This window comes from Rhamphochromis longiceps, linkage group LG19, assembly GCF_057381845.1.
Source record: "Rhamphochromis longiceps isolate RC_006_pf linkage group LG19, R_longiceps_female_GT1.1, whole genome shotgun sequence".
Classification (NCBI taxonomy): Eukaryota; Metazoa; Chordata; class Actinopteri; order Cichliformes; family Cichlidae; genus Rhamphochromis; species Rhamphochromis longiceps.
The window spans coordinates 792,703-820,398 of NC_140575.1; the positions used below are offsets into that span (position 1 = coordinate 792,703).

Consider the following 27,696-nt stretch of genomic DNA (forward strand, 5'->3'; position numbering starts at 1 on the left):
GCTGGACTCAGACCTGGCCAGGCAAGTTCAAAGGCAGCTGTGGTAGAGAGAGTATATGGGCTCAAATTGTGGTCATAAATATTTTGTACTTGTAAATCAGGATTTGTGTGTGTATGGGATCAGAACGATGCCACCTTGAAATGAAACCGAAAAAAATATTGAAACTGAAAAAAATATTGAAACAGAAATAAATGTACAGCGCGGCTGCAGTCACGGACAAACTTGCATGTGTCTGTTCGGGAATGGCAGATGCTGAGAGGTCCAGCGTTTACATTACCGGCTATTTCAAAGTGACAGCCTGAGGTGTTCTTCAGTAAATTGGACTACCAGACAGGAGGACCTGAGGCCCCACCGTATTATTTTCGGTAAGTTAAATGTGTGTGTAAGCTAATCCGTAACTTAGGTCCTTAGGTGAGCACTCGGCTGTCGGGGAAACTTGTTTTGTAAAGTTCGTTTAGCTAACCCGTGCAGGTGAATGAATTTACCCTGACTAAAGAAATCAAGAGAAACGCACCGGGCTGCTCAGTGACTAACCACGGTTACTGTACTTTCTTTATGAGTATTATACTGTAAGAGCAACAGGCTGGACTCTGCTTCTGCTCCTGTGCAGAGCTGATTATTAAATATGTGCAAACAGCAGCATGTTTTCTGTCGCTTTCCACATGTGGAACGACATTAACGCCAACTTTTAAAAACCTGGCACTTCAGTAACCCCTCATTAGTCAATAGCTACGGATTAAATAGCAAAGCCCGATACTTATGTACTGAAACCAACTACTTCCGCTTGGCAGCTTAAGTTAAAATGTTAATTTTTTCCTCTGATTATTTTTTTAGCACTGACTCTGTATATTTTTTGTTTGTTGCAAATATTCAGGTTAAAAAACTGTCCGAATTATATTTAATGAGGTATGTTCACAAAGTCACATGTGCAGTACTCTGTATAGCTTGCATCCTTTAGGACAAATAATTTGAAGCATTAATATTTCTTGTTCAATACTGAGCTGATAACACCTCCGTATTGTCATGGCCCTGGGTCATGTGACCCAGTATTCTGAGTTTCTTGGTGTTTTGTTATTCTTTTTAGTCTAGTTTCATTTCGGTTTATCTAGTTCAGGGGTGCCCAATCCCGGTCCTCGAGAGCTACCGTCCTGCAGCTTTTAGATGCATCCCTACTCCAACACAGCTGAATCAAATGGTTTGATTACCTCTTCAGCATGCCATCGTGTTTGGCAAAGGCCTGATAACAAGCCATTCATTTGATTCAGCTGTGTTGGAGTAGGGATGCATCTAAAAGCTGCAGGACGGTAGCTCTCGAGGACCGGGATTGGGCACCCCTGATCTAGTTACATTCTGCCATGTTTCATGTCCAAGTTTTCTTTGTTTGTCAAGTTCATGTCACGTCTAATCTCCATGTTTTCTGTTTTACTTTGAAAGTCTGTATTCAATGTCAGTGTATTCAGTTTCATTTCTCCTGTCCTGTCGTTAGGTTCATGTGTGTCAGCTGTGCTCCCATGTGTGGCCACTTCCCCTGATCATCCCTCATGTGTATTTAGTCTCTGTGTTTCATACAGTCTGTGTCGCGTCGTCTGTGTACTTCCCCCCGGTCAAGTTAAGTGTTTTTCAGGATTCTGTGCAGTTCATGTTTGCCATTTGGTTTATGTTGTTTTTCATGCAGCCGCACGATGAGGTTCCGTGCAGGTCATGTTCATGTCTCTTTCGTCACGCCACTTGGTTCACAGTTTCCATGCATCTGCACAGCATTCTGTTCACAGTGATCATAGTTATGCCTTTCAGTCAGGTTAGTGTTTTTCCAGTTTAGGTTTTTGGTTAGTTGCAGTCTCAGTCCCTGTTATGTTTTGTCTACTCCCTTCTGCATCAGCCCAAATAAAGGCTCGCTTTCAGTTTAAGTTTTCCTTAAAGTGTCCTTAAGTGTCCTTCCCAGCGCTCATGAGACTGCTTTGCTGCACTGTGGTATGAGGTGCTAACCTGTTGACAGTGTTAATTTTAAAATGTATTCCACCAAAGATAATAGAAGTAACATATTCTGAATACTTTACAACTACATGAATATCCTATTGCTGTGTGATTTATTACTATTACCGAAGGTTACTCTCCATACCAACACCAACTAGATGTTTAAATCTTAATATAAATGAGTAACAGTAGGTGCACATTAGGTAAGGCTGCACTTTTTGCAGTGATCTCGTAAATAAAACAGGTCCGCGGCTCCGAACCGTAGTAAAGGGACCTCTGGCTAATACGTTGGGGTCTTTTTTTTTTTTTTTTTTCCTGGATCACCTGTTGAGAAAGAAAAAAGAAAACAAGCAGAAGAAGACTAGAGCAATAAAATAAACAACACCATGATGATCTATGGGAATATAACAGTAAATACTAAATGTTAAACATTATTGTGCAGCACGTAAGATCGACAGCGCACAGTGTGCTTTAAGGTAGGAGCCAAAAAGGAGCAGAGCAGCGGCGTTAAGGACGTCCTCGCCGTACCTGGGTCCATCAGGTCCTCCAGACGCGTGAGCAGTTTGGTGAGTTTCACCATTTGCTCCAGGAGCTGCGCCTGGATGACGGCAGATTCCAGCAATACCACCGTCTTTCACTCGCCCAGTTTGAGGACCTGCTGTCCCGCGTTGGTCCCAGCATTGCCCGCCTTGACACCAACTACAGACGCTCAATCCCACCTGCAGAGCACCTGTCCATCTCCCTGAGGTTAGTAAAAGTGTTTAATACGGTAGTCCTTTATTGATACCTGTGCTAACATGGATGTGCTATGCTATCAATGAATGCTGTCGGTGTTTACTGATAGCAAGCTGTGGTACGGAGACGACTGTTTATAATATTTCTAGTGATACTCGGGTCTCATCAAGTCCCGATTTACAGTGGGGCAAAAAAGTATTTAGTCAGCCAACGATTGTGCAAGTTCCCCCACTTAAAATGATGACAGAGGTCAGTAATTTGCACCAGAGGTACACTTCAACTGTGAGAGACAGAATGTGAAAAAAAAAATCCATGAATTCACATGGTAGGATTTGTAAAGAATTTATTCGTAAATCAGGGTGGAAAATAAGTATTTGGTCACCTCAAACATGGAAAATCTCTGGCTCTCACAGACCTGTAACGTCTTCTGTAAGACGCTTTTCTGTCCCCCACTCGTTACCTGTATGAATGGCACCTGTTTGAACTCATCATCTGTATAAAAGACACCTGTCCACAGCCTCAAACAGTCAGACTCCAAACTCCGCCATGGCCAAGACCAAAGAGCTTTCGAAGGACACCAGGAAAAGTATTGTAGACCTGCACCAGACTGGGAAGAGTGAATCTACAATAGGCAAGCAGCTTGGTGTGAAAAAATCAACTGTGGGAGCAATCATCAGAAAATGGAAGACATACAAGACCACTGATAATCTCCCTCGATCTGGGGCTCCACGCAAGATCTCATCCCGTGGGGTCAAAATGATCATGAGAACGGTGAGCAAAGATCCCAGAACCACACGGGGGGACCTGGTGAATGACCTGCAGAGAGCTGGGACCAAAGTAACAAAGGTCACCATCAGTAACACACTACAACGGCAGGGAATCAAATCCCGCAGTGCCAGACGTGTTCCGCTGCTGAAGCCAGTGCATGTCCAGGCCCGTCTGAAGTTTGCCAGAGAGCACATGGATGATACAGCAGAGGATTGGGAGAATGTCATGTGGTCAGATGAAACCAAAGTAGAACTTTTTGGTATAAACTCAACTCGTCGTGTTTGGAGGACGAAGAATACTGAGTTGCATCCCAAGAACACCATACCTACTGTGAAGCATGGGGGTGGAAACATCATGCTATGGGGCTGTTTTTCTGCCAAGGGGACAGGACCACTGATCTGTGTTAAGGACAGAATGAATGGGGCCATGTATCGTGAGATTTTGAGCCAAAACCTCCTTCCATCAGTGAGAACTTTGAAGATGAAACGAGGCTGGGTCTTCCAACATGACAATGATCCAAAACACACCGCCCGGGCAACAAAGGAGTGGCTCCGTAAGAAGCATTTGAAAGTCCTGGAGTGGCCTAGCCAGTCTCCAGACCTCAACCCCATAGAAAATCTGTGGCGGGAGTTGAAAGTCCGTGTTGCTCGGCGACAGCCCCAAAACATCACTGCTCTCGAGAAGATCTGCATGGAGGAATGGGCCAAAATACCAGCTACTGTGTGTGCAAACCTGGTAAAGACCTATAGTAAACGTTTGACCTCTGTTATTGCCAACAAAGGTTATGTTACAAAGTATTGAGTTGTATTTTTGTTATTGACCAAATACTTATTTTCCACCCTAATTTACGAATAAATTCTTTACAAATCCTACCATGTGGATTCATGGATTTTTTTTTCACATTCTGTCTCTCACAGTTGAAGTGTACCTCTGGTGCAAATTACTGACCTCTGTCATCATTTTAGGTGGGGGAACTTGCACAATCGTTGGCTGACTAAATACTTTTTTGCCCCACTGTAATTCGATTTATGCCGTTATCAGTGTTTGAATGATAGCATGGCTGTGGTGTCATATCAATGTATGCTCTCGCTGTTTGCTGATATCAAACTGTGGTATGAGGACCACTGTGGGTTAATCTTTGTAGTGATACTCACTCCTTTCTTTTTATTTAGACCTGGTTTAATTCTGGGATAGTTGAATATTTGTATATAATCCCAGCAGACTGTTTTAGATTATATCTAATATATATCATGTAATTATCCTTGTAATTACAAAAGGTTTTATGTAAGATTTATGTTTTGTAATTTAAATCTGACATCACAAAAGTATTTTGGAATTTGAATAATGTATTTTGTAACTGCAGCATTTTGTCCAGGTTCCTTGCCACCGAGGACTCCTTCAGGACCATCGCATTCAGTTTTCGAGTTGGCGTGTCCTTGGTGAGCCAGATCACCCCCCAGGTAGCGACGTCCATCTGGGACTGTCTAGTGGACGACTTCATGGCTGTGCCTTCAACTGAAGACTGGCGGTGCATTGCAGAGGGATTCCAGGAGCGCTGGAACTTCCCTCTCTCCCTCACAGTAGAGGTTGTATCTGCGCTCCATGGAGCTCCGTCCTGAAATTGCGGAGAAGTGTGTGAAGGCAACGTGTGTTCTCCACAATTTTCTGTGCTGTTTGGACAAGAGAGGGGCACCTGCTGTGAGGGGTGTGGCACCTGCTGTGAGGGGTGTGGCACCTGCTGTGAGGGGTGTGGCACCTACTGTGGTGGAGCCGTTGCAAGGCCTGGGTCGTGTAGCAGCAAACAACTCCTCCAGAGAGGCTGTCCTGGTGGGGGAGAAGTTCATGGCCCACTTCTCGGCGGAGGGAGCCGTGTCTTGGCAACCAAAGGAGTAGCCTGTTTGAAGTCTGAGTGACTTCCCCACAACGGCTCTTTTGAGAGCCACCCACAAACCTCTAAAGAGTGTTCCTGTCTTTTTTAATTTTTCTTAATAAATGGAGCTCTACTCCAAAATAAACTAACCTCTCTTTACTCTCTTAAAGACATATTTACATATAATTGTTACACAAAGTTTTGGCTGTCTCACCTTGTTTTGGTACAATCTGCCAGGTGTAACAATTTTTAATCATGTTTTTGCTGGAGAAGTGCAAGGTTTTAGTCAACACCATCAGACACAAAGAAATGTAAAAATATATATTTTAAATTAAGTTGTTTCAGCTATTTTGACTATTACCAGCTTCTCTGTTCTACTGTTTATGCACATATGTTTTCAAAGTAATTATACCACATTTAAAAGTAAGATTGTTTTGGCTTTTTATTATTAGAGTTAGGCAGCACGGTGGTTAGCACTGTTGCCGCACAGCAAGAAGGTCCTGAGTTCAATTCCAACATCAGGCTGGGGTCTTTCTGTGTGGAGTTTGCATGTTCTCCCCGTGTTTGCATGGGTTCCCTCCGGGTACTCCGGCTTCCTCCCACCGTCCAAAGACATGAAGCTTGTGGGGATAGGTTAATTGGATAATCCAAATTGCCACTAGGTGTGAATGTGCGAGTGAATGTGAGTGTGAATGGTTGTCTGTCCCTGTATGTTGGCCCTGCGACAGACTGGCGACCTGTCCAGGGTGTACCCCGCCTTTCGCCCTATGACAGCTGGGATAGGCTCCAGCGCCCCCCGCGACCCTGAAAAGGATAAGCGGAAGCGAATGGATGGATGGATGCATGGATTATTAGAGTTACAGTCATACATATTTTCAGAAGCTTGTATTTAATCTCCATAAGAAACGATCATATTTAGCAGCGTGAAAATTACATATTTATTTAGAAAATTACGTATTTTTATTGGAAGATCATGAGGGAGGAAAATATATGGTTCTTCAAAACAGAAAAATAAACAAAAAATCCATATTATGGAGTTGACAAGTGGTGACACATGAGTAGAAAACAGGATATTATTTCTTTCAAAATGACCATTAAACCTTAACAACCTTTGTAATATCACAAGACACATCATAACAATTCTGTTTTTGCACATGTCAAGTTCTACATCTTAATAGTTCACCAGCAAGTAGCTGCCTACTGCTCCTTGATTCCTAAAGTACTCTGTGGTTGTGTGTTTAGACGCTGCTGGACTTTCTCTCCTTTTGACTCTCTGTGCTTGTTTCCAAAACCTTCTCTTCTGCCTTTTTTTCTCTTCCTTTCAGATCACTGATGTTCTTTATTTTTCCCTCTTTCACTCTATTTCTCCATCTTTCCCTTTATGAGAAACTCAGGCTGGCTGTTAATTTTTTCTCTACTTATTTTTTGATCATCCCTGTTCCTTCTCTTTTGTTCCTCTACTGACAGCTTCCTCTTTGCTATTCTAGCCTGAAATGTACCATTTTGTAATTGCTATAATTTTTCTGAAGCATATGCATTTACACATATTAAGGATGAATATTCACAACACAAATATGTATTAAGCAACAGAAATGCTATCCGGTCTTTAAGTCTGATGTCATTAGCCGTTTCCAGGTCCAAACTCCGCTGCAGATCCCAAAGTCAAAGGAACTCTGCGGCATCACTGAGAGTTACAAACTGTCTAAATTCTTTCATCTTTAATAAAATGATCAGTGTGGCTGTTTTACCAGGTGTAACATCCAGGCATCCATGAAAACAGAATATATGAAATTTAACAGAGTTAGAAGTTAGCTCGCCGGTTTCCACCTTAACACCAGCTCTGCTATCACTTCCAACATAAATGAAGACAAAACTAAACAGCACTGGCGTTTGTAGGGTTACTGATGTTGGACTAGCTGGTGTATAATGATGTGCTACGTGATTGCTAGCAACACAGCTATGTTAGCGTAACATAAACACAGTGAAACTTTTTTCCACTTGATAAAAGTTAACGTGAGGGTTCCCGATGGTTAGGCTGACAGTGATCACTGACTGTTTTTAGGGGCTTGTTCAGATTAAATAGAACAAGATAAAAAAGAATAAAAACATGTTAAAACACAACAGCCTTAATAAACACAGAGTAGTTTGGACCCGAAAGCAGGGTTCATACATCATCACTTAAAAGACCAGCTCTCGGGGCAGAGATAGCTCAGTAGATAGTGTTTGCCCCATGATCGTTGGGCAGGGCTCTAGACTAACTTTTTGCCATGGGCGTACGCGTACCGGCACAAAAGTTAGGCGCACACAAGTTTTATAATAATTTATATAATATAATGTGTTTTTCTGGATACACTGTGCTTTTTCAGCATTCAAAGATTGATGACACCGTGTCAGAGCACTGGCTATGAATTTCAGAAGGATCAGGCCTTAACTTAACAGAAAAGTTAGCAATAGTTCTTTTCCTGTTACAGCTACATCCACTTCTGTCGTGCCCAGGCTGCTCACTAGGGCTGGGTATCATCACTGATTTCTATAATCCATTCGATTCCGGTTTTCAAAGTCCCGATTCGATTCAACTTAGCCTCAGACAGTCAGAAATATTATAATTCTGATCATTTATCAGTACTGACTTCATCAGAATTGTGAACATCACAGCAGATTCCTTTGTGTGAAAGTAACTGAGAATAAAACACAGAAAAACATGAAGGAGATTTTCCTGGTCTGGCTTTTTATAGCAGATAACCTTAAAAATATTCTACAATGTTCTGCATATAAAGTTTAAATTTCTTCAGTATTGAACAACAGAAAAAATAGGCTTTCTTGAAGAAAAAGACAGTAGCCGACAGCACTGTAAACAACGGTAGACTGGTGGGTAATAAGCGAATAAATAATACAGAAAACAGAGATTGGAGACGGGAAACTGTTCTTGAAGTACAGAGAGAGATAGAGAGAGAGCTAGCTGTGCATGGATGTGATTTTAATAGTCGTGGAAGCAAAACAGCAAAATTCAGCTCGGTGAATTTTGGTTGGAGAGAGACAAAACCTGCAGCTCAGAATCAGCGCAAAAAGACGTAAACACATCGCGGACCGGACGCATCAGATTCGCTAAGCTCCGACAGCGTGTCCGTCTACGGGCCGTCGGGTGAGAAAGCCGAGAAAGACAAAGTTAATTCTGATGGGTCGGGTCCGCTCTGTGTTTACGTCTTTGTGTGGAGTCCGTGTACCTGCTCTGATTTGCTGTTTGGTTGTTGTTGAACTGGTTTTGTGAGCTTTAATCTGAGAATCTGGCGTTTCTGGCAAAACACAGTTATATTTAAAAGTCGATTCAGGATTTAATGAATTGATATCGCTTTATTCAAGCTACTCACCTCCCACTTCCACCTGCACTTTCAACTGGACCACGGCCAATCAGAGAGGTCCCGCCCCTTACTATCTCTGATTGGTTTAGTCCACGATAGGGACAAAATGTGTGTCTGTTGTTGACCACAGGGAAGGTTGCAGATTTTTTTTTTTTTTTTTTTGCTACCCGAACAGTTGGTCGCACAGGTGCAACCAAATATTTTTTTTTAGTCGCACCACTGAAAAATTTGGTCGCACTCTAGAGCCCTGTTGGGGGTTCAAATCCACCAAACAGCGGCTATCCTGAGATACCCTTGAGCAAGGTACCGTCTCTACACACTGCTCCCCGGGTCATGGATTGGTAGCTGCCCACTGCTTCACTGAGTAAATGGGTTAAATGCAGAGGACTAAGCATTTTCCTACAGGATTAATAAAGTATACATTAACTATGAGATTCAAGATCAGGCAAATTCCATAATATTCGACACATCTGTAAAGCAGAAATATCAGTAAAATGCACAGGAAGTAATATGACTGAAATAGTAATAAAAATAACTTAATATAATTAGTGAATAGGACACTTTTGTGACATTTGCCAAAATCATTAGAAAAAGGGTCAACACCGTCAGGCAAAAATCCTGATGGTGCTGACAAAATACCCTACTTTCTCTCATAGCACGTTTTTCTGACAGACGCCATCTTGTTGTTCATCAGTTGCTTATGGCCTCTACTGTGGTGTTGATGCACTATGGTTGTGACACAGAGTTTTATCAGAAAGGTATGCAATAAATGAAATAAAAATTAAAAAAACTCACCAGAGCAGTGACCTCATGGCATGTGTATCAAACAGGAAGTGGTAAAGGGGTCCTCACAGTGTAAGTTACCCACAATAATTCCTTATTTTTTTGTACTTTTTAAAAAATCTGATGGTGTTGACAGAAACTTTGGACATGTTTTGTCCCTTATCTCAAGAATCACTGATATATTCTCAAAATCTTTCATAAACTGCCTGCTTTTCAGGAATGAGGTGGTAATTCGATTTTGGAGCAGTTCTTGAGCCATAACCAATGATGAGCAGCTTTCCTCACTGTCACTGGTACGGTGCTGCACTGATGCCTTCCTGAGAGCCAATGCAAGCACAAAGAGTTAAGTCAGCAGTTTTTTGATGAGCTTTCAATATTTCCTTTAACTAACGGGGAGTGAGGTCCTTTTATCTCAGGCATGTCAGGAATACTGAAACCTGGGCTGACTGACCTGACCACAGCCTCTATGACTTCAGCATCACTGTGTCCTTTACACAAGAGGCTGACTGGCCCACAGATCTTGACACCTCTCCTTACTGTCACTTCTTGAAGCCTGTTTGCTGCTGTAGGAAACACGTTTTATGGAGCTGTCAGCTGACTCGGCGATGTTCTGTTCACTCTTTGACACACCCTGCTAATTGCTTATATTAACATCTCTTGGCTGGTCTGAGAATGGGTTGGCGTTCCCCGGACAAGCTGGAGGAGGCTTCTCTGCTTGGGCTGCTGCTGTGTTACTGCTGCATTTCTGCTCATCAGACTCACCTAATGAGATGGCTGGAACTGTTTCTTTTTGGCGAGGTGTCTGATGTCAGCTGGCAGTGATGATGATGATGCCACTCGAAGCTGCTTTTTCAAGTTTGATTCAGTTAGTCTTGAGTGGAAGCGCCTCTTTGCAAGAGTCAGTTTTGAAAAGACCTGTTCAAAGTGGTACGTTGTCCCAAACAGAGATGCAAATTTCAGGGCATGTCTCGCCAGGATGGGAAAAGCCTCAGCATGAACGTACAGTTTGTGAAAGTCCAGCAGAGAGAGGCTGTTATACTTAGCTTTGAGCTCGTAGTTGTTTTGCAGCCCAATTATTTCCACTTGGAAAGTGTCTGGCACAGATGGTTGCACATTAAACGGCGTAGCAAACATCTCCAGTTCCTTTTGGATATTCTTCACATCTTGAAACCTGTCATCAAATGCCTGAATGAGTTTTGCACAACGACTGTTGTTGTGATTTGGCGCTACACAAATAAAATTGAATTGAATTTAGAATTGTCCCTATTGCCAGTCTTGGCAGCCGGGGGTCAGTCCGCCAGGGCCTCCGCTCCTGGCCGCCACCCGGCACACAATGCACCCAGCTCGCACTGGAACGTTTCGCAGCCGAGTGTGAAGCAGCGGGAATGAGGATCAGCACCTCCAAATCTGAGGCCATGGTTCTCAGCCGGAAAAGGGTGGAGTGCCCACTCCGGGTCGGGGATGAGTTCCTGCCCCAAGTGGAGGAGTTCAAGTATCTCGGGGTCTTGTTCGCGAGTGATGGGAGAAGGGAGCCGGAGATCGACAGACGGATTGGGGCTGCAGCTGCAGTAATGCGGACGCTGCACCGGTCCGTCGTGGTGAAGAGGGAGCTGAGTGTAAAAGCGAAGCTCTCCATTTACCGGTCGATCTACGTCCCTACCCTCACCTATGGCCACGAGCTGTGGGTAGTGACCGAAAGAACGAGATCGCGGATAGAAGCGGCAGAAATGAGCTTCCACCGAAGGGTGGCTGGCCTCTCCCTTAGAGATTGGAGCCTCCTGGGCGCCTCCTGGGTGAGGTGTTCCAGGCATGTCCCACCGGGAGGAGGCCCCGGGGCAGACCCAGGACACGCTGGAGAGATTATATCTCTCGGCTGGCCTGGGAACGCCTTGGTATTCCCCCGGATAAGCTGGAGGAGGTGGCTGGGGAGAGGGAGGTCTGGGCCTCTTTGCTTAGGCTGCTGCCCCCGCGACCCGGCCTCGGATAAAGCGGATGAAGATGGATGGATGAATTTAGAATTTGTTTGTTTTATTTTATTGTGAAAGAACTATAGAGGAAGCGACCACCTTTTCGCACATGCGTAGAAAAACATCCTAATTTCCTGAACCGATCAGGCAGCCAAAGGCAACAACATGGCTGCTGATAGCGATGTGAGTTTGTTTTGTAACATGTCAGTGGTCGTGTCCAAATTCATGGGCTGCATCCTCCTGAGGACCCGGCCTTCGCGGTCTATGTGGGCCGGGTCCTGAGAAGGTCGGGTAGGCCGGAAGTAAACGGCTGTTAAATTGGACGGTCTCGCCTTCGGATTAGCGTCACTGCTGTCTCGGTGGAGTTTAATAAACTCGGCCGTCTGCTCCTTGCTGTCTAAAATATAACAGGACACTGGAGTAAACTCTCGACCATCTCACACTTCTGTTTAATCAGTTTTCTGTTTGACGTTTATTCAGCTGTGTGAAAACCAAGGAGGAACCCACCTGGGGGATTAATAAAGTTTTATTTTATCTAATCTAATAACTTTAATCTCAGCCAAACCGATTTACTCACGAACAAATAAAACACTGAAAAAAGTCCAACAATAACATTTTTAGGTTGTCTAAGTGACTTATATATCACGTTTAACCTGAGTAGCGAAAGTCTGCGGTGATCTGAATATGATGTGCCGGGAGTTGTGCCGTTCTCTGCGGCTTCAGTGACCCTCGAGCTCCCGGCTAGCTATCGAGCTGGTGGGTAGCAGACGTGTAGGGACCTTGCTCAGGGGTACCTCAGCTTAGCTTTTCACTTGATTCAAACCCCCAACCTTCTGATCCCGGGGCAGCCACTCTACCTACTGACCTATCCCTCACACACGTTTACATCGTTGAACAAGTCTGTGCCACAGAGCACGCTGCATCGCTGCATCGCTGCATCGCAGCAAAGAATGGGTTCGGAGGATTTTTTTAGAAGTGATGAATTGCTGCAGCCCCAGATTACGCCAATGAACACAACATATTAAAACCAGTCTGTGTAGCACTCAGTGGTCCGTGCAGTGACAGTGCTGACATACATGCCAGTACAATGCAGTTCTGCAGCTTGTTGCTCTGTGTTTCAGTCGGACTGTTTAGTTTAGCTGGATTGTTGCTGGTTGAGAGAAACTGAAGCTGGATGTCGGGCGTGTACCAGAGATCCTGCTAGTAATGCCTTCTGCTGTTTATCTTGTGTTCAGTCAGGTGCCGATGTTTGTGCAGATCCAGCAGAAGTGGAGGCGGATGTATGCCGGAGAGTGCAAAGGACCAGGCGTGCGCACCGACTTTGAGATCGTTCACCTGCGTCGAGCGCCCGTGCAGTACAACCACCTGTCCGGCCTGCTCGACATCTTCAAATCTAAGATAGTAAGTGCTCTGGAACAAACATCTTTATATGGATCATATTTCAAGGTTGTTTGTTTGTTTTTAATAAAGAAAAATTAAAATTGTGCAGCCACAGAGCGTCATGTACCCATGTTCTACAAGTATCACCTCAGCATCCTGTTCCAGACGATTTTAGGACGATGTGAATCCTGTTAAATGCAACTAATAATCATAAAAGCATCCACGAAGTGCATGTAAATGTATTTTCTAAAACATTTATTCATCTGGTTTTTCCTGCTCATGTACAGTCTCTCCTCCTCCTCCTCCTCCTGCTGTGCTCTGACAGTCACACAAAAACTGTATTCAACTTGAAAATAACACAAACATCTTATCTTATAATAAGAATATATTCTTGTAATAGTTCGTCAAAGAGCAGGTTGATAACAGTACAGCACACTGCTTAGTTATGTGAACATTGGGAAAACAGAAGAGGAAGAAGAAGACGTCTAATTCTGTGTAAATTCGGTTTCTGGATTTTTGTGGAGTTAATTTGTGAATAAAATAAAGACTGTTAGGAAGTGGATGTCGGTTTAATGATCAGTTTGTTTGAACTTTGTTTATTCCTATTCCTGGAAACACAATGGATTCCCAGACATCACGTTGTTTAACCCTTTCATGCACAGTGGTCTGCAGCTATTCAAAGGCTGTTTTCTTGTATTTGTGTTGGTGTTGATGGTAAACTTGCACAGAAACACTACACACTGATGTCTCCATACCCTTCATAAGTCAAAACCGATGTTGTCCACCTAAGTGGACATTTAAAAAATGAAGTTCAAAAATCTTATATTCATTCCTAAAGAAGAATAAAAATCCTGATTGATGTTGTCATCATCCACACATGAGGGTTAAATGTGTTCAGTATGTTCCCAGAAACAGCCGACAATGACGAGGTGTAATCCACGCCTGTACAGAGAGATTAATGCTGCAGCTTGTTACCATAAACATGAGCTGATGTCTTCCTGTTGTCATCAGGGTTGTTCCCTGTTCCCTCTGCCTCCAGTCAACATCGCCATTCGCTTCACCTACGTGCTCCAAGACTGGCAGCAGTATTCATGGCCACAGCAGCCTCCAGGTAGGCAGTACATGTCATGTCATTAATACACAAATAGAAAAATGTAATATTATTATTAAGAAATTATTAAATTTTTTTTAAATACATGTCAGCAAGTGGCTGACATCCAGAAACCCTGCCAGTGGCTTTTAGGAGTCGTGTGTGTGATGCAGGTCATGTTGTTGTTTCCTGTGGAACGATTGTACCTGCTGGTTCCAGGTCGTTCTTCTGATAAGTCTTTTCACTCGTCTGTCTGAAATCGTGTGGGGAGCGCTTGGTCGTGGCTGGTTTATCGTAAATAAATAAAAACCCTGCAGGGGCAACGCCAGGTTTATGGCCCCAACAGTGCTCACTGGAACCTTCAGTAACTTAGAAGTTCTTCTGTAGCCGATGCCATCAGTCTTAAGTGTGCAAAGGTCTTGAGAGAGCTTGTTGGTTTTACCCATCATGAGACGCTTCTTGTGTGAAACCTGGCTAATGAGGCCATAGTTGGGACTGAACCGGCTGATATTAATTTGCACTAAGTGGCAGGATTGCTCTGTAATTACTCATAAATGTGTCTTTTTGCACCTTTCTTTCTGTCCAATACATTTCCCCCGTGTCATTCTTCATTGTTAGACGTCATGTATGGACATCTATGGTGGCGCTGGGTGATATGAGGAAAATGTAATATCACAATATTTTTTTGCTATATCACAAAACACGAAATAAATCACGATATGTTTAAGTTATTTTCAACCATATAGGATCTAAATTTGCACTTATTCAAACCGACCATTCAGGATGGTTTTCTATTGTCAACATAAAAATGATCTGAATGAACTGAAATGTTTTCTTTTAACCATCAGCTGCACACAGAGGATTTTCACAGATTACAGTATAATCACAGTAAGTCTCTTTCTGTGGTCAACACTAGACTTTAACATCAAAAGATCACAGCAACAAAAAACGACGTCAAGAAAAAAATCATGAGTCAAAATAAAACGACTGAAATGAAAAAGCTGCTCTGTTGTTCCTATAAAAATGGCAAAATAAAAAAAATGGATGACATCAAATTACAGAAACAAGTCGAGACAGTGACTATAAAACAGTTTATTTAATGTTTGCTTGGTGTGCAGGGAGACGTTGACATGCAGGGTTTAAAACATCATTTCTTTTGCAGCGAGATTCATTCTCTCACCGTCTGAAACTCCTGATGTCGCCATATTTTTACCTGTTCAGTTCAGTTCAGTTTTATTTATACAGCACCAAATCACAACAACAGTCGCCTCAAGGTGCTTTATATTGCACAGTAGATCGTACAATAATAGATACAGAGAAAAACCCAACAATCATATGACCCCCTATGAGCAAGCACTTTGGGGACAGTGGGAAGGAAAAACTCCCTTTAAACAGGAAGAAACCTCCAGCAGAACCAGGCTCAGGGAGGGGCGGAGCCATCTGCTGTGATTGGTTGGGGTGAGAGAAGGAAGACAGGATAAAGACATGCTGTGGAAGAGAGACAGAGATTAATAACAGATGTGATTCAATGCAGAGAGGTCTGTTAACACATAGTGAGTGAAGAAGAAACACTCAATGCATCATGGGAATCCCCCGGCAGCCTGCGTCTATTGCAGCATAACTAAGGGAGGATTCAGGGTCACCTGGTCCAGCCCTAACTATATGCTTTAGCAAATAGGAAAGTTTGAAGCCTAATCTTGAAAGTAGAGATAGTGTCTGTCTCCTGAATCCAAACTGGAAGCTGGTTCCACAGAAGAGGGGCCTGAAAACTGAAGGCTCTGCCTCCCATTCTACTTTTAAATACTCTAGGAACAACAAGTAGGCCTGCAGTGTGAGAGCGAAGTGCTCTAATAGGGTGATATGGTACTACAAGGTCATTAAGATAAGCACAGAGGAAACTATTTCTAAGCTAAAATTCATGCATCAAATGATACGCAGCAGATAAGACGGATGTAATCAAGCTACCGATAGAAAGAACATAGTAAAGGACAAATAAAGTGTCTTTTTTTCCTCATTGTTCTATGTGTGGGCCTCCTACTTCCTCCCACAGTCCAAAGACATGCAGTTAGTGGGGACAGGTTCATTGGGGCCCTAAATTTCCCACGGTGTGAATGTCTGTCTCTGTGTTTGCCCTGCGGCAGACTGGCGACCTGTCCAGGGTGTGCCCCGCCTCTCATGACAGCCCCAAGCACTTTACATGTGATGTAAAGTGGACTTTTCTTTTGTTGCCACGTCCATGATTTAGAAAATGTTACACAGATGTTGTCCTGCTTCGCTGTGCTGAAGCGTGTGCTTCATGAAAAGTTTGAATAAGAAAATATCAGGTCAGTAACTGTTTGTGTTCCCTGTAGGTGAGGCTGTGACAGAGCTCTTTAAACTCTGCTGTAGGACTGAGTGTACAGAGGAGATTCCTGGAAGAGGATACGCTGAAGATGAGGGCAAAGGTCAGGTTCCTGGCTTTACTTGTTGAGTGACCATACTGCATTCTGGAAACGTGCGTAGCTTACTGGGAGATCTGGGCATCTGTGCTGACCCGGGCCTCAGCAATTGAACAGAAACTCTTGGATGTGTTTGTCGTCTGTAGAAAACAGTGATATCAGCTCTGCTTTGTCCAAGCTGACCGAGCCAGCAGCAACTGTGCCCATTTCCAAACTGTCTGTCTCCAACATGGTGCACAGTGCCCGGAAGCACATTCGCCGCCATCGACGCATCGATGAGTCGCCCCTTAACACCGAGATACTCAATTCTGTCCTTCTGGTAAGAGTTAATCATGTAACCTGTTTAAAAGGCATTAACTAGTCGGAGTTGACTAATACTTGACTGAGTTTTAATGGTTTCAGCTCATTTTATGAGGAAACTGATTCTGACAGAAGAGGTGTGGATCCCGTGTTAGGAGACGGTGAGCGTGATATTCAGAGCAGCAGAGACCTCGGAGCGTGTGGTAGTTTGACTCGTACTGATGTGGCTCCTCTGCTTCTTTTCACAAACAGTTTTTCCTTCCTGGTTACTGTTGAGCCCGTCACACTCAGCAGCTCGAGCTCGAGCTAAGACAGCCTTGAATCTTAAAACTACAGCCGTAATTGCATTTATGTCTTAGAGTGCTGGCCACAGATATTGATCCCATCTGACAGCAGCTCAGTAAAGCACAAGAGCGTCATCTTAAACAGGATATCAGGCAGCGTTCTTATTTTTATTGTCTACTTCTGGTCACATCCTGCTTTTGCCACTGAGCGATCAGCATCCTGTGTTTTATCATGAAGTGATGACTACGTGAGCTGCACTTGTTTAATTCTTCTAACATCTAGAAAACAACAGAGTTTCTAAATGACAGACTTATTTATTTGTGTTTGTGTCTCTGTTTCCAGATGCTGCTGTGGAGAAGTCTGACTGTAAGAATAACACTCAGCTGTCCAACTCCAGTGGGACATCGGAGCAAGAGAAAACCTCTGATTATGTATGTTTGCCTCTTCACCACTCGCACACTCAAGGTTACACTCAGGTCAGGTCCAATATAAGTTTCAGAGTGAAGACAGGCTCAGTGCTGTCAGTACTTTGTCAGGATTTTTATTGATTTCATGGTCTTTTCCCTCGTTGTAGAACCTTTTCCACCAGCTGAAGTCGGCCCCCAGTGACAGTCTGACCTACCGTCTGGCTCTGTGTGTGTGTCTGTTCAACTATTACTACGGTGGGCTGCGGGCTGTTCTCTAAGTAAATATATTTCTAAAGGTGCTTTGATGTGAAATTATCACCAGATGTCGGTAACAACACTTCCAATCCAGACGTGCAAAGGAATCAAACCACAGATGAAGTTGTGTAATAATACAAAGTGACACAGGGACATTTATTTATTACTTTATACAAATGTTGGTGATGACAGTTCATGGCAGCGTCTGTATGGAGAAACCAGTCCCATCATTGCTCATGACTTTGACCCACTCACCACACAAACAGTCTATAAATCCCGAATGCTCCGTGGATCCTTCCCACAGATTCAGCTCAGGTGATTGGCTGGGCCGTTCCAGCAGCTTTACTTGATTTCTCTGAAACCAACCGTTTCCATTGGCTGTGTTTGTGATCATGGTCTTGCTGAAACATCCATCCTTGTTTCATCTTCATCATCCTGGTAGATGGCAGCAGATTCTAATCAACAATGTCTCCATTCATCCTTCCTGGAGTTATGTTTAATGTCTCAGTGCTGTACGCTGAATAAACAGCCCCCCCCCCCCATGATGCTCCCGCCTCCAGACTTCAGTGTTGCTGTGGTGTTTTTGGGGTGAAGCCACCCAAACATGGTGTGTTTACAGCCTTCAAAGAGTTCAGTTTTGGTCTTTTGTGACCAAACTATATTAAAGATAAAGCATATTGTTGTACCTATGCATTACACTGGAGCAGAGCTTACATACACTCAACAAAAATATAAACGCAACACCTTTGTTACTGCTCCCATTCCCCATGGGATGGACGTAGAGACCTAAAATTCATTCCAGATACACAATATAACCATCCCTCCCAAACAGTGGTCACAAATCAGTCCAAATGTGTGGTAGTGGGCACATCTGCTATATTGAGATAATCCATCCCACCTCACAGGTGTGCCACATCAGGATGCTGATCTGACATCATGAGTAGTGCACAGGTGTACCTCAGACTGCCCACAACAAAAGGCCACCCTGGAATGTGCAGTTTTGTCTCACAGCAAAATGCCACAGATGCCACAAGCAATGAGGGAGCGTGCAATTGGCATGCTGACAGCAGGAATGTCAACCAGATCTGTCGCCCGTGCATTGAATGTTCATTTCTCAACCATAAGCCGTCTCCACAGGCGTTTCAGAGAATATGGCAGCACATCCAACCGGCCTCACAACCGCAGACCTCGTGTAACCACACCAGCCCAGGACCTCCACATCCAGCAGGTTCACCTCCAAGATCGTCTGAGACCAGCCACCCAGACAGCTGCTGGAACAATTGGTTTGCACAACCAAACAATTTCTGCACAAACTGTCAGAAACCGTCTCAGGGACGCTCAACTGCATGCCCGTCGTCCTCATCGGGGTCTTGACCTGACTCCAGCTCGTCGCCGTAACAGACTTGTGTGGGCAAATGCTCACATTCGATGGCGTCTGGCACGTTGGAGAGGTGTGCGCTTCACGGATGAATCACAGCGCTTTGTGTTCTGCGTCCTGATTGGCTGCAGACTATTGTTGATCTCCTCCGTGCCGTCTCTCCTGTACAGTACAGAATCGCTTATTCATTGGTTCATTAATGATTCATTGATGTTGAATTATCTCTCAGCTGCTCTGTTCTCATGTGCTGGACCTGAAAACACGGTTTGATCTTTGGTTTCTGTAATACTGGACTTATTTGTCTACGAAGGTTTGAACTTTGAGAGCTTAAACAGGAGAGAAACGTGTGAAAATTTTCATGTCGGTCTGAGTGTATAAAGTGTGTAGTGACGGGTTTTACCTTAACACATCTATAGTAATTGTAAAAAATAAAGTTGGCTACTTCAGATTTCACCAATCGCAGGTTATTTTTAGAACGTAACTCCCGCGATAAACGAGGGAGCGCTGTATACAAATACTGAGAAGTATAAAATTTGAATCCTGTCTCTCTCTGAGGTGCGGGGGGAAAAAATATCGACAAGTCGATCAACATCATCTACAGATACATTCGACATCTCGAGAAATGTAAATCGCCACTTGATTCGTCCATTTGGTTGAAAAACCCGACCTTGAACAAGGAGCGAATATCACACCGGAAACTAAGCGCTATGCGCCGGAAGTAGCATATGCTAAGGCGCACAGGTCTAAGTTATAGGTCTAAGTTCCCCATAATGCACTGGGTGTTTCTTCTTCACTCAACATGTGTTAGTACACCTCTCTGCATTCAGTCCGTCTGCCCCTCATCTATCGATGGATGTTAGAGGCTTTGGTTCCCACTGTCGCTCACAGATGGTCACCTAATGTTTCCTGTGTAACTGCAGGGTCTTTGCCTTATAACATAGAAGCAGCTTGAGGTAACTGTTGTTGTGATGCTGTGTGTGTGTAATAAAGCTCCCTTACTGACAGTGGGTCACCACAGCTTGTAGCTCCATGTATTTGATGCGGCACGTTTGCCCTCGCTGACACAACCCTAAAGGGATTTGTGTGTATGAATAAAGTTTATTGTTCATACAGTTCATTGCTGTATGTCTGTGAAAGGCTGAATGAGGGTTGTAGCTCCCTCAGCAGCTGTGGAGCGATGGAGATGTGGTTAGTTAGACACGCTGCTTTAGTTTACACTACAAACCACACTCACCTGTTTACACTCCTTTTGTGTTACAACCACCTTGTTACACTCAAACACCAGATGATGCATCTGAGCCAACTAAGGATTCACTGAGACTGAAGAAGCTCGAGATCATAATGTGACCAAGTGGTCGGCGGGGTTATGCACAAAATAAATAAACTTGACAACGCCACCTAGGGGAATTACACCCCCAGGAAATATATTTAAGAAAAATAAATAAAAGGAATAAAAGAAGACCGCACAGATTCAAGGATGCACACTGAGGCAGGTTGGCTTCCAATATTAAAACAGTTTTATTTATAGAAATAAATAAAATATTATAAATAATATTTTATAAATAAAATATTAAAAGTCAAGATGTAGCGTCATTATTGACAGTGTCCTACAGTAAAAATAAACAATCGTGGAACTTGGACTTACCAGCAGCCGTGGAACCAAAAGAAAATCACACCAAAAGAATCACTGCAGACCACCCAGTGCTGTACAAAAGAAAGTGTGAAAACGACCCACCACCTGAGGTCCCAGGGCCACTGGCTCGTCCTCCTTCACTGAAATAAAACACAGAAAAGTATGTTAAAAGAATAAAAGGACACTGAGCGTCAGGCTCGCTACAAATCATAAAAAGACTAAAACACACTTTAATAAAAGAAATCACACACACACACACACACACACACGGGAAAGGCTTATTCCCCACGGGTCAAACTACCACTCGTGCTGGTAATAATTATTCTCAGGCGTAGGCCGGTCTGGCTCCCCACCGGCTGAGACCGGCCACCCAGGCGATTTAGAGTCCCAGCACGACACTCGGGCAGAGAATCACTTCAGCCCGATCACAGAAGTGTGGGTACGAGCAACAGTCCAGGGTAAAATAGAACACCAGGCGAACCCAAAAAAAAAGGTAAGCCTACTTAATAAAAACAAGATAAGACAAAACAAGACAAGACAGCAGACTCCACCAAGGAGGAGTTCACAACAGCAACTGAGAAGGCAGTCCACTCTTCCAATTTAGGTTGGACAATTTACCATGGAGAGGTGAGTACAGCAGTGAACCCTGAAACAGATAAGTGTAACCTTAAACTCTTATAGCTATGAATGCTAATAAAAGTAGTTCTAACAGCTTACCCCAGGACCGGAGGCACTATACTCTCATTGGTGGAGATACCACGAACACCTCTCTCCGCAATGGCAGAATTAAACAGACTGCTGCGCTACAACAGGCCGGAAAAGGATATTAACACCAATTCCAGTATTCGGAGGGAATCCAAGGTTAAGCGAGAGCATACCTGTAGCTGTCGTATAATCGGCTCTTGCTGATCAGTCCGTCGCAGTACGCCAGCATTTACTGCTGTATCGTACCAGAAGCTCGGGAGGAATTAATCCAACAAGACATCGGCTTAGCTTTATACAGGCTAGCGCCACCCTGCAATCAATGTGCAGGTGGGTTCCCAATTAACCCGATCACCTGATACAAGGAGCGAGTGCAGTGGAAAGAGAGCGAGGGTGGTAGAGCGAGCGAGAGAGAGAGAGAATGAGAGAAGAAAAACAACGGAAGGCGAGTAGCCCATCTGGCTACAATAAGAATTTGAGGCTCAGCTGATACAGTATCATAGGAGAATCCAACCATTGTATGTCAAGAGACTATAGGCAGTGAAAGCTCCATCTGGAGGAGGAACGACGTGGTTCAGAGCGTTGCCTCCTGCAGCTGGTGACATGTTCAGATTTCAGCTCTGTCGGTTAGAAAGTCTGTTTTTGTTTTTCATCTGTGTGTTGCTCTTTCATCCTTTTCTTCTTCCTGTTTCTTGCATCAAGCTGGCTGACTTCACCACTGATGAGGTAACCATGAGCAGTAAGCCTCGTGTCGCTCACAGTTACATTTAACATAGTGCGATAAACACACTCAGTCATTATAAGGTACATCCTCTAAAGGTTCACATAACAGACAAACAGGATAATAAAAATAATCTGGTTCTTTGCAGCGTCCTCAGATGAACAACACACGACATTATTACACGTCTCAGTATTTGTTACACTGAACACAAATATAAACACAACACTTTTGTTTCCATGAGCTGAACCGGATCCTGACTGGTTTTGCGACATGTGTGTCATTGTGCTACACATGTACGGCATATTTCAGAGTGGCCTTTTATTGTGGGCAGTCTCAGACACACCTGTGCAATATCCATGCTGTCTAATCAGCACCTTGACATGCCACACCTGTGAGGTGGGATGGATTATCTCAGCTAACGAGAAGTTCTCACTAACACACATTTAGACAGATTTGTGAGCAGTGTTTGCGAGCAATGTTCCCTGTAATGTTTCACGTGTCTGAACACACAAACTCCCTGAGCGTCCCTTGGACCACTGTGAGCAACAGCAGACGTGTGCACTGTGGTCACACCAGCATCCAAGAATACTTTTACACAACAAGACTTCTTCAAAAAAGTAACTGAGTTTTGCAAACAGAGTTTTTTGCAGCTGTTTACCTAAAAATGCAGCCGAGGTGTTTTTTAAATAAACATTTCAAACTATTTGCAGAACAATCAGCTGTTCTGCATCAAATCTGATGCCACACAAATTATTTGTGCCGCTGCAAAAAATAATTTCTGTCCACTATGAGATGAAGGAGAACAACAGCCTGATACCTGCAGGCCTGACAGCAGCAGATGTGTCACTGCTGCAACACCTGTAAACCATTGTTCTGACACACACAACAAAACTATTGACTACACTACACACTAACTACACACTAACTACACTCTTAACTACACACTAACTACACTCTAACTACACAAGATTTGTGCTAAACTTGGCAATCGCATCTCAAACACGCCGTCACTCCTAAAACTTCCCCCTTCCTAAACAACTAAATGTCATGTTGCCATATCATTTTTTGATTGGTCGACATGGTGCATTTTTCCACCAATAGGAAAGGCTGGTGGGGGTTTGTTTTGGTGTTGTTTTTGCTCACAGGCTTTCGAGCGTTTTCCTTATAAAACGGCGTTTTTACCGTTTCTTCCTGCAGTAAATATAAACAACGACAGTATTCAGGAAGAAAACCAAACATTGCAGATATTTTATCATAACTCTGGTTTTACGTGGCCGATCAACACAATTCAAAAACTGGTATAAAGTCCACACTTTGTCCGTCAGTTGTTCCGTCTGTCCTGCTCACATCTCCAATGGTTGTACACGTTGTCATTAACGTGGCTTCACTCCACATCAGCCGCTTTGCTAAAACACCGGTGTCGCACATAAGGACGCTGTCATAGCCTGTCAGCCACGTTGATCAGCTGCGTATATACGAATGTGAATCGCGTGATTGGCTGGACTACGGGATAAGGTGGCCTCGTTCTGATCCCATACGGGAGCAGCCAGTCACTGACTAACACTGCAAAACAGAATCGTTAAAGTTTTCATTTTAATTTCAATTCAGGTGATTTTTCTTTTTTTTTTTTTTTTGTGCGCAACGCAGATTTTCTGTGCAGAGACCGTGCCAGCAGTGCGCAATTGTGCCAGCAGTGCGCAATTGTGCACGCGCGCAGCTTAGAGGGAACATTGCTTGCGAGTGTCGGGTCTTTTGTGTTTGTAGAAAATGTTTCATATCTTTGAGTTGAGCTCATGGAAAACAGGAGCAAAAACAAAAGTGTTGCGTTTATATTTTTGTTCAGTGTAAATGATAAAACATCAGGTTTGACCCAGAATACAGTTTGATCCACATGATGGCGCTGTGAAAAGTGCGCGCTGTACTGGTGGCACCAGTGTCCCCAGCCCACAGACCAGTGCTGCCACTAATCGAGTTTCATTAGCAGCATCTAAATGCTGTTTAAAGGTGGACTTCATCTGTCACACAGGAGCAGTTTGGCTTCGCTTTGCTTAAATAATGACCTGGTGTATTTCTGTATACACACCTGCTAAGGATCAGGTGACTCTTATAATAAAAGGTTAATACGTAAAACCTTAAAAATAAAAAGGGCTGTTTTTAGCAGTATTTAGGCTGCAGTCTGTGTATTATGTCCATGATATTCTACAGTGGGGCAAAAAAGTATTTAGTCAGCCACCGATTGTGCAAGTTCCCCCACTTAAAATGATGACAGAGGTCAGTAATTTGCACCAGAGGTACACTTCAACTGTGAGAGACAGAATGTGAAAAAGAAAATCCATGAATCCACATGGTAGGATTTGTAAAGAATTTATTGGTAAATCAGGGTGGCAAATAAGTATTTGGTCACCTCAAACATGGAAAATCTCTGGCTATCACAGACCTGTAACGTCTTCTGTAAGACGCTTTTCTGTCCCCCACTCGTTACCTGTATGAATGGCACCTGTTTGAACTCATCATCTGTATAAAAGACACCTGTCCACAGCCTCAAACAGTCAGACTCCAAACTCCGCCATGGCCAAGACCAAAGAGCTTTCGAAGGACACCAGGAAAAGTATTGTAGACCTGCACCAGACTGGGAAGAGTGAATCTACAATAGGCAAGCAGCTTGGTGTGAAAAAATCAACTGTGGGAGCAATCATCAGAAAATGGAAGACATACAAGACCACTGATAATCTCCCTCGATCTGGGGCTCCACGCAAGATCTCATCCCGTGGGGTCAAAATGATCATGAGAACGGTGAGCAAAGATCCCAGAACCACACGGGGGGACCTGGTGAATGACCTGCAGAGAGCTGGGACCAAAGTAACAAAGGTCACCATCAGTAACACACTACAACGGCAGGGAATCAAATCCCGCAGTGCCAGACGTGTACCGCTGCTGAAGCCAGTGCATGTCCAGGCCCGTCTGAAGTTTGCCAGAGAGCACATGGATGATACAGCAGAGGATTGGGAGAATGTCATGTGGTCAGATGAAACCAAAGTAGAACTTTTTGGTATAAACTCAACTCGTCGTGTTTGGAGGAAGAAGAATACTGAGTTGCATCCCAAGAACACCATACCTACTGTGAAGCATGGGGGTGGGAACATCATGCTATGGGGCTGTTTTTCTGCCAAGGGGACAGGACCACTGATCCGTGTTAAGGACAGAATGAATGGGGCCATGTATCGTGAGATTTTGAGCCAAAACCTCCTTCCATCAGTGAGAACTTTGAAGATGAAACGAGGCTGGGTCTTCCAACATGACAATGATCCAAAACACACTGCCCGGGCAACAAAGGAGTGGCTCCGTAAGAAGCATTTGAAAGTCCTGGAGTGGCCTAGCCAGTCTCCAGACCTCAACCCCATAGAAAATCTGTGGCGGGAGTTGAAAGTCCGTGTTGCTCGGCGACAGCCCCAAAACATCACTGCTCTCGAGAAGATCTGCATGGAGGAATGGGCCAAAATACCAGCTACTGTGTGTGCAAACCTGGTAAAGACCTATAGTAAACGTTTGACCTCTGTTATTGCCAACAAAGGTTATGTTACAAAGTATTGAGTTGTATTTTTGTTATTGACCAAATACTTATTTTCCACCCTAATTTACGAATAAATTCTTTACAAATCCTACCATGTGGATTCATGGATTTTTTTTTCACATTCTGTCTCTCACAGTTGAAGTGTACCTCTGGTGCAAATTACTGACCTCTGTCATCATTTTAGGTGGGGGAACTTGCACAATCGGTGGCTGACTAAATACTTTTTTGCCCCACTGTACATTACAGTAAAAACAGTAATTATATAAAGAACAGATGGATCAGGATCCTGTCTGTGTCTTTACTATGATCTCAGCTGATAATGAGGCTTGAAAGAGACATGTTTGAACTTTTGCATTGATCAGACAAATAAGCCTGCATGTTTGCATGAGCTTTAACTGTAAAACATGAAGCCTTTATTATTAAAAAAACAAAACCCTTTTAGTGTCATACAGGTAAGAAAGCAGCGAAGCGTTTTTCTCTCTAACAGATGTTTCATCTGTTTTCTCTGCCGTTGCTCTGATGGGACCTGCAGGGTGTTTTTGGTGACGTGGAGGTTTGCACAGTTGCTGCCTGTGGTGTGTGTAGAAATGTTCATGTTCTAGTCCCACTGTGAAGCACATAGACGTGTCCTGACTTCCTGTCTGTCCCACACTCTGTCTCTGTTTGTTGCTGCCAACAGTACAAGTCATCTTTGCAGATTTTACTGAATTAACAAAAACATATTTACTGAAAGACTTATTCAGTAAACATGTTTGTTACACTGAGACTGAAACAGAGATCCCTGTTTACGCTCATAGAAAACGAGCCTCTGTTTTACTTTATTGAAATCATTTCTAATCACAGACAGGATCAGCAGCGTGCAGCTGCAGTGAGGTGTTAGTAGAGGAGCTGTGTTTGTGAGCTGTAGTCTGGATCAGGTCTCTGTGGGAGACTCGGTTACAGTACTTCTGAATATCCACGTGTCCACCTCACACAGCACATTTCTTCAGAATCGGTTGCTGTTTGCTAACATTTGACCTTTGCCCTTTTAGGCTGCCCTTCTGGCGCCCGTCGATGAGGACTTGGGATCTGACAAGAAGCAAACTGGGGGAAGTAGCAGAGTACCAGACTTCCCTCCTCCAGCAGGCCGGGAGATCTTGTTGCGCACCTGTGTGCCGCGACCAGCAGCGTACTCCAAGGCGCTGCCTCAGCGGCTCTTCTGTGTCCTGATGAGGGAGGAGTTTAGGTTGACCGGAGGCTTTTCCACAGACACGTCCTCCTTTTAAGTCCTGTGAACAATTCACACCTGGGATGAAGATAAGTGAAGGACACAGGATGGAGACTTTCACATGTATGAATGTGGCCATGGAGTAAGATCATAGAAATACATTTCTTCATTTGTTTGCTTTATTTGTAAGAACGGTGCAATATTTCAGCATCTACGGCTCGCCCAAGCTTAAAAGCAGGAAGCAGTATATTACTGGCATTGATTAAGAAGCATTTATGGCTTTGTCTGGAAATATGTGAAACTAAATCCTTCTGTGTATTCATAAATCTGCAGCTTCCTGCAGCTGTGATAAAACAGTTTCACACTAAAACCTTCATTTTACCTTCAAAGCTTCTCTTGATGCCTTTTTAAGGAAATGAAATTTGTCGTTAGGATGGAGTTCCCCATCCTGCACTCACCACACGCTAACACAACCTTCTCAACTCTGATATTTAGTAGATTATATTTCAGTTGCAGGGATTGGTCCTGATGGTAAACATGAGAGTCGGTGAGGACTTCATGGGTCGTTTCAGCTGAGCTCCATCCTCCAGCATGTCCTGCTGCTGGATTAACACACAGCTGTTTGTTTGCATCCAACCAGAACCAGACCGTGCAGTTCTTATTCCTGTTCATAAGCTGATTGTTCAAACATGAAGCTCTTTGACGTTGTATAAAAACTGAAACGACACTTTACAGCTGACTGTGATGTTTTAAATGGAGCTGGTTCCTCGAGGCGCGTCCGACAGCATGAGGGGAAACTTGGTTTTGTCATATTTTCTTTGTTTTGTTAAGGGTGTATCCATCCCATGATACAGACACATACAGTTTAAACGA

General features: G+C 43.7%; 1 protein-coding gene across 6 annotated transcripts; it reads left to right on the forward strand.

Annotated features, from left to right (window-relative positions):
- LOC146645976 (rab3 GTPase-activating protein catalytic subunit-like) lies at window positions 1-27,213 on the forward strand. Of its 6 annotated transcripts, none has more exons than XR_014908810.1 (9): window positions 1-19; window positions 247-365; window positions 12,692-12,857; window positions 13,848-13,947; window positions 16,278-16,370; window positions 16,511-16,683; window positions 17,292-17,380; window positions 17,524-17,634; window positions 26,648-27,213. XR_014908810.1 is itself a non-coding variant. In XM_085391689.1 (8 exons), the coding sequence occupies exons 3-8, from the start codon at window positions 12,702-12,704 to the stop codon at window positions 17,540-17,542; spliced, it is 630 nt and encodes a 209-aa protein (XP_085247815.1). In that variant the 5' UTR covers window positions 1-19; window positions 247-365; window positions 12,692-12,701; the 3' UTR covers window positions 17,543-18,727. The 6 variants fall into 6 exon arrangements, 3 of the variants coding, with proteins under 3 accessions (XP_085247815.1, XP_085247818.1, XP_085247817.1); XR_014908811.1 differs by having other exon boundaries at window positions 17,524-17,611; XR_014908812.1 differs by lacking the exon at window positions 26,648-27,213 and adding an exon at window positions 18,749-19,359 and having other exon boundaries at window positions 17,524-17,611.
- Window positions 27,214-27,696: the final 483 nt, after the last annotated feature.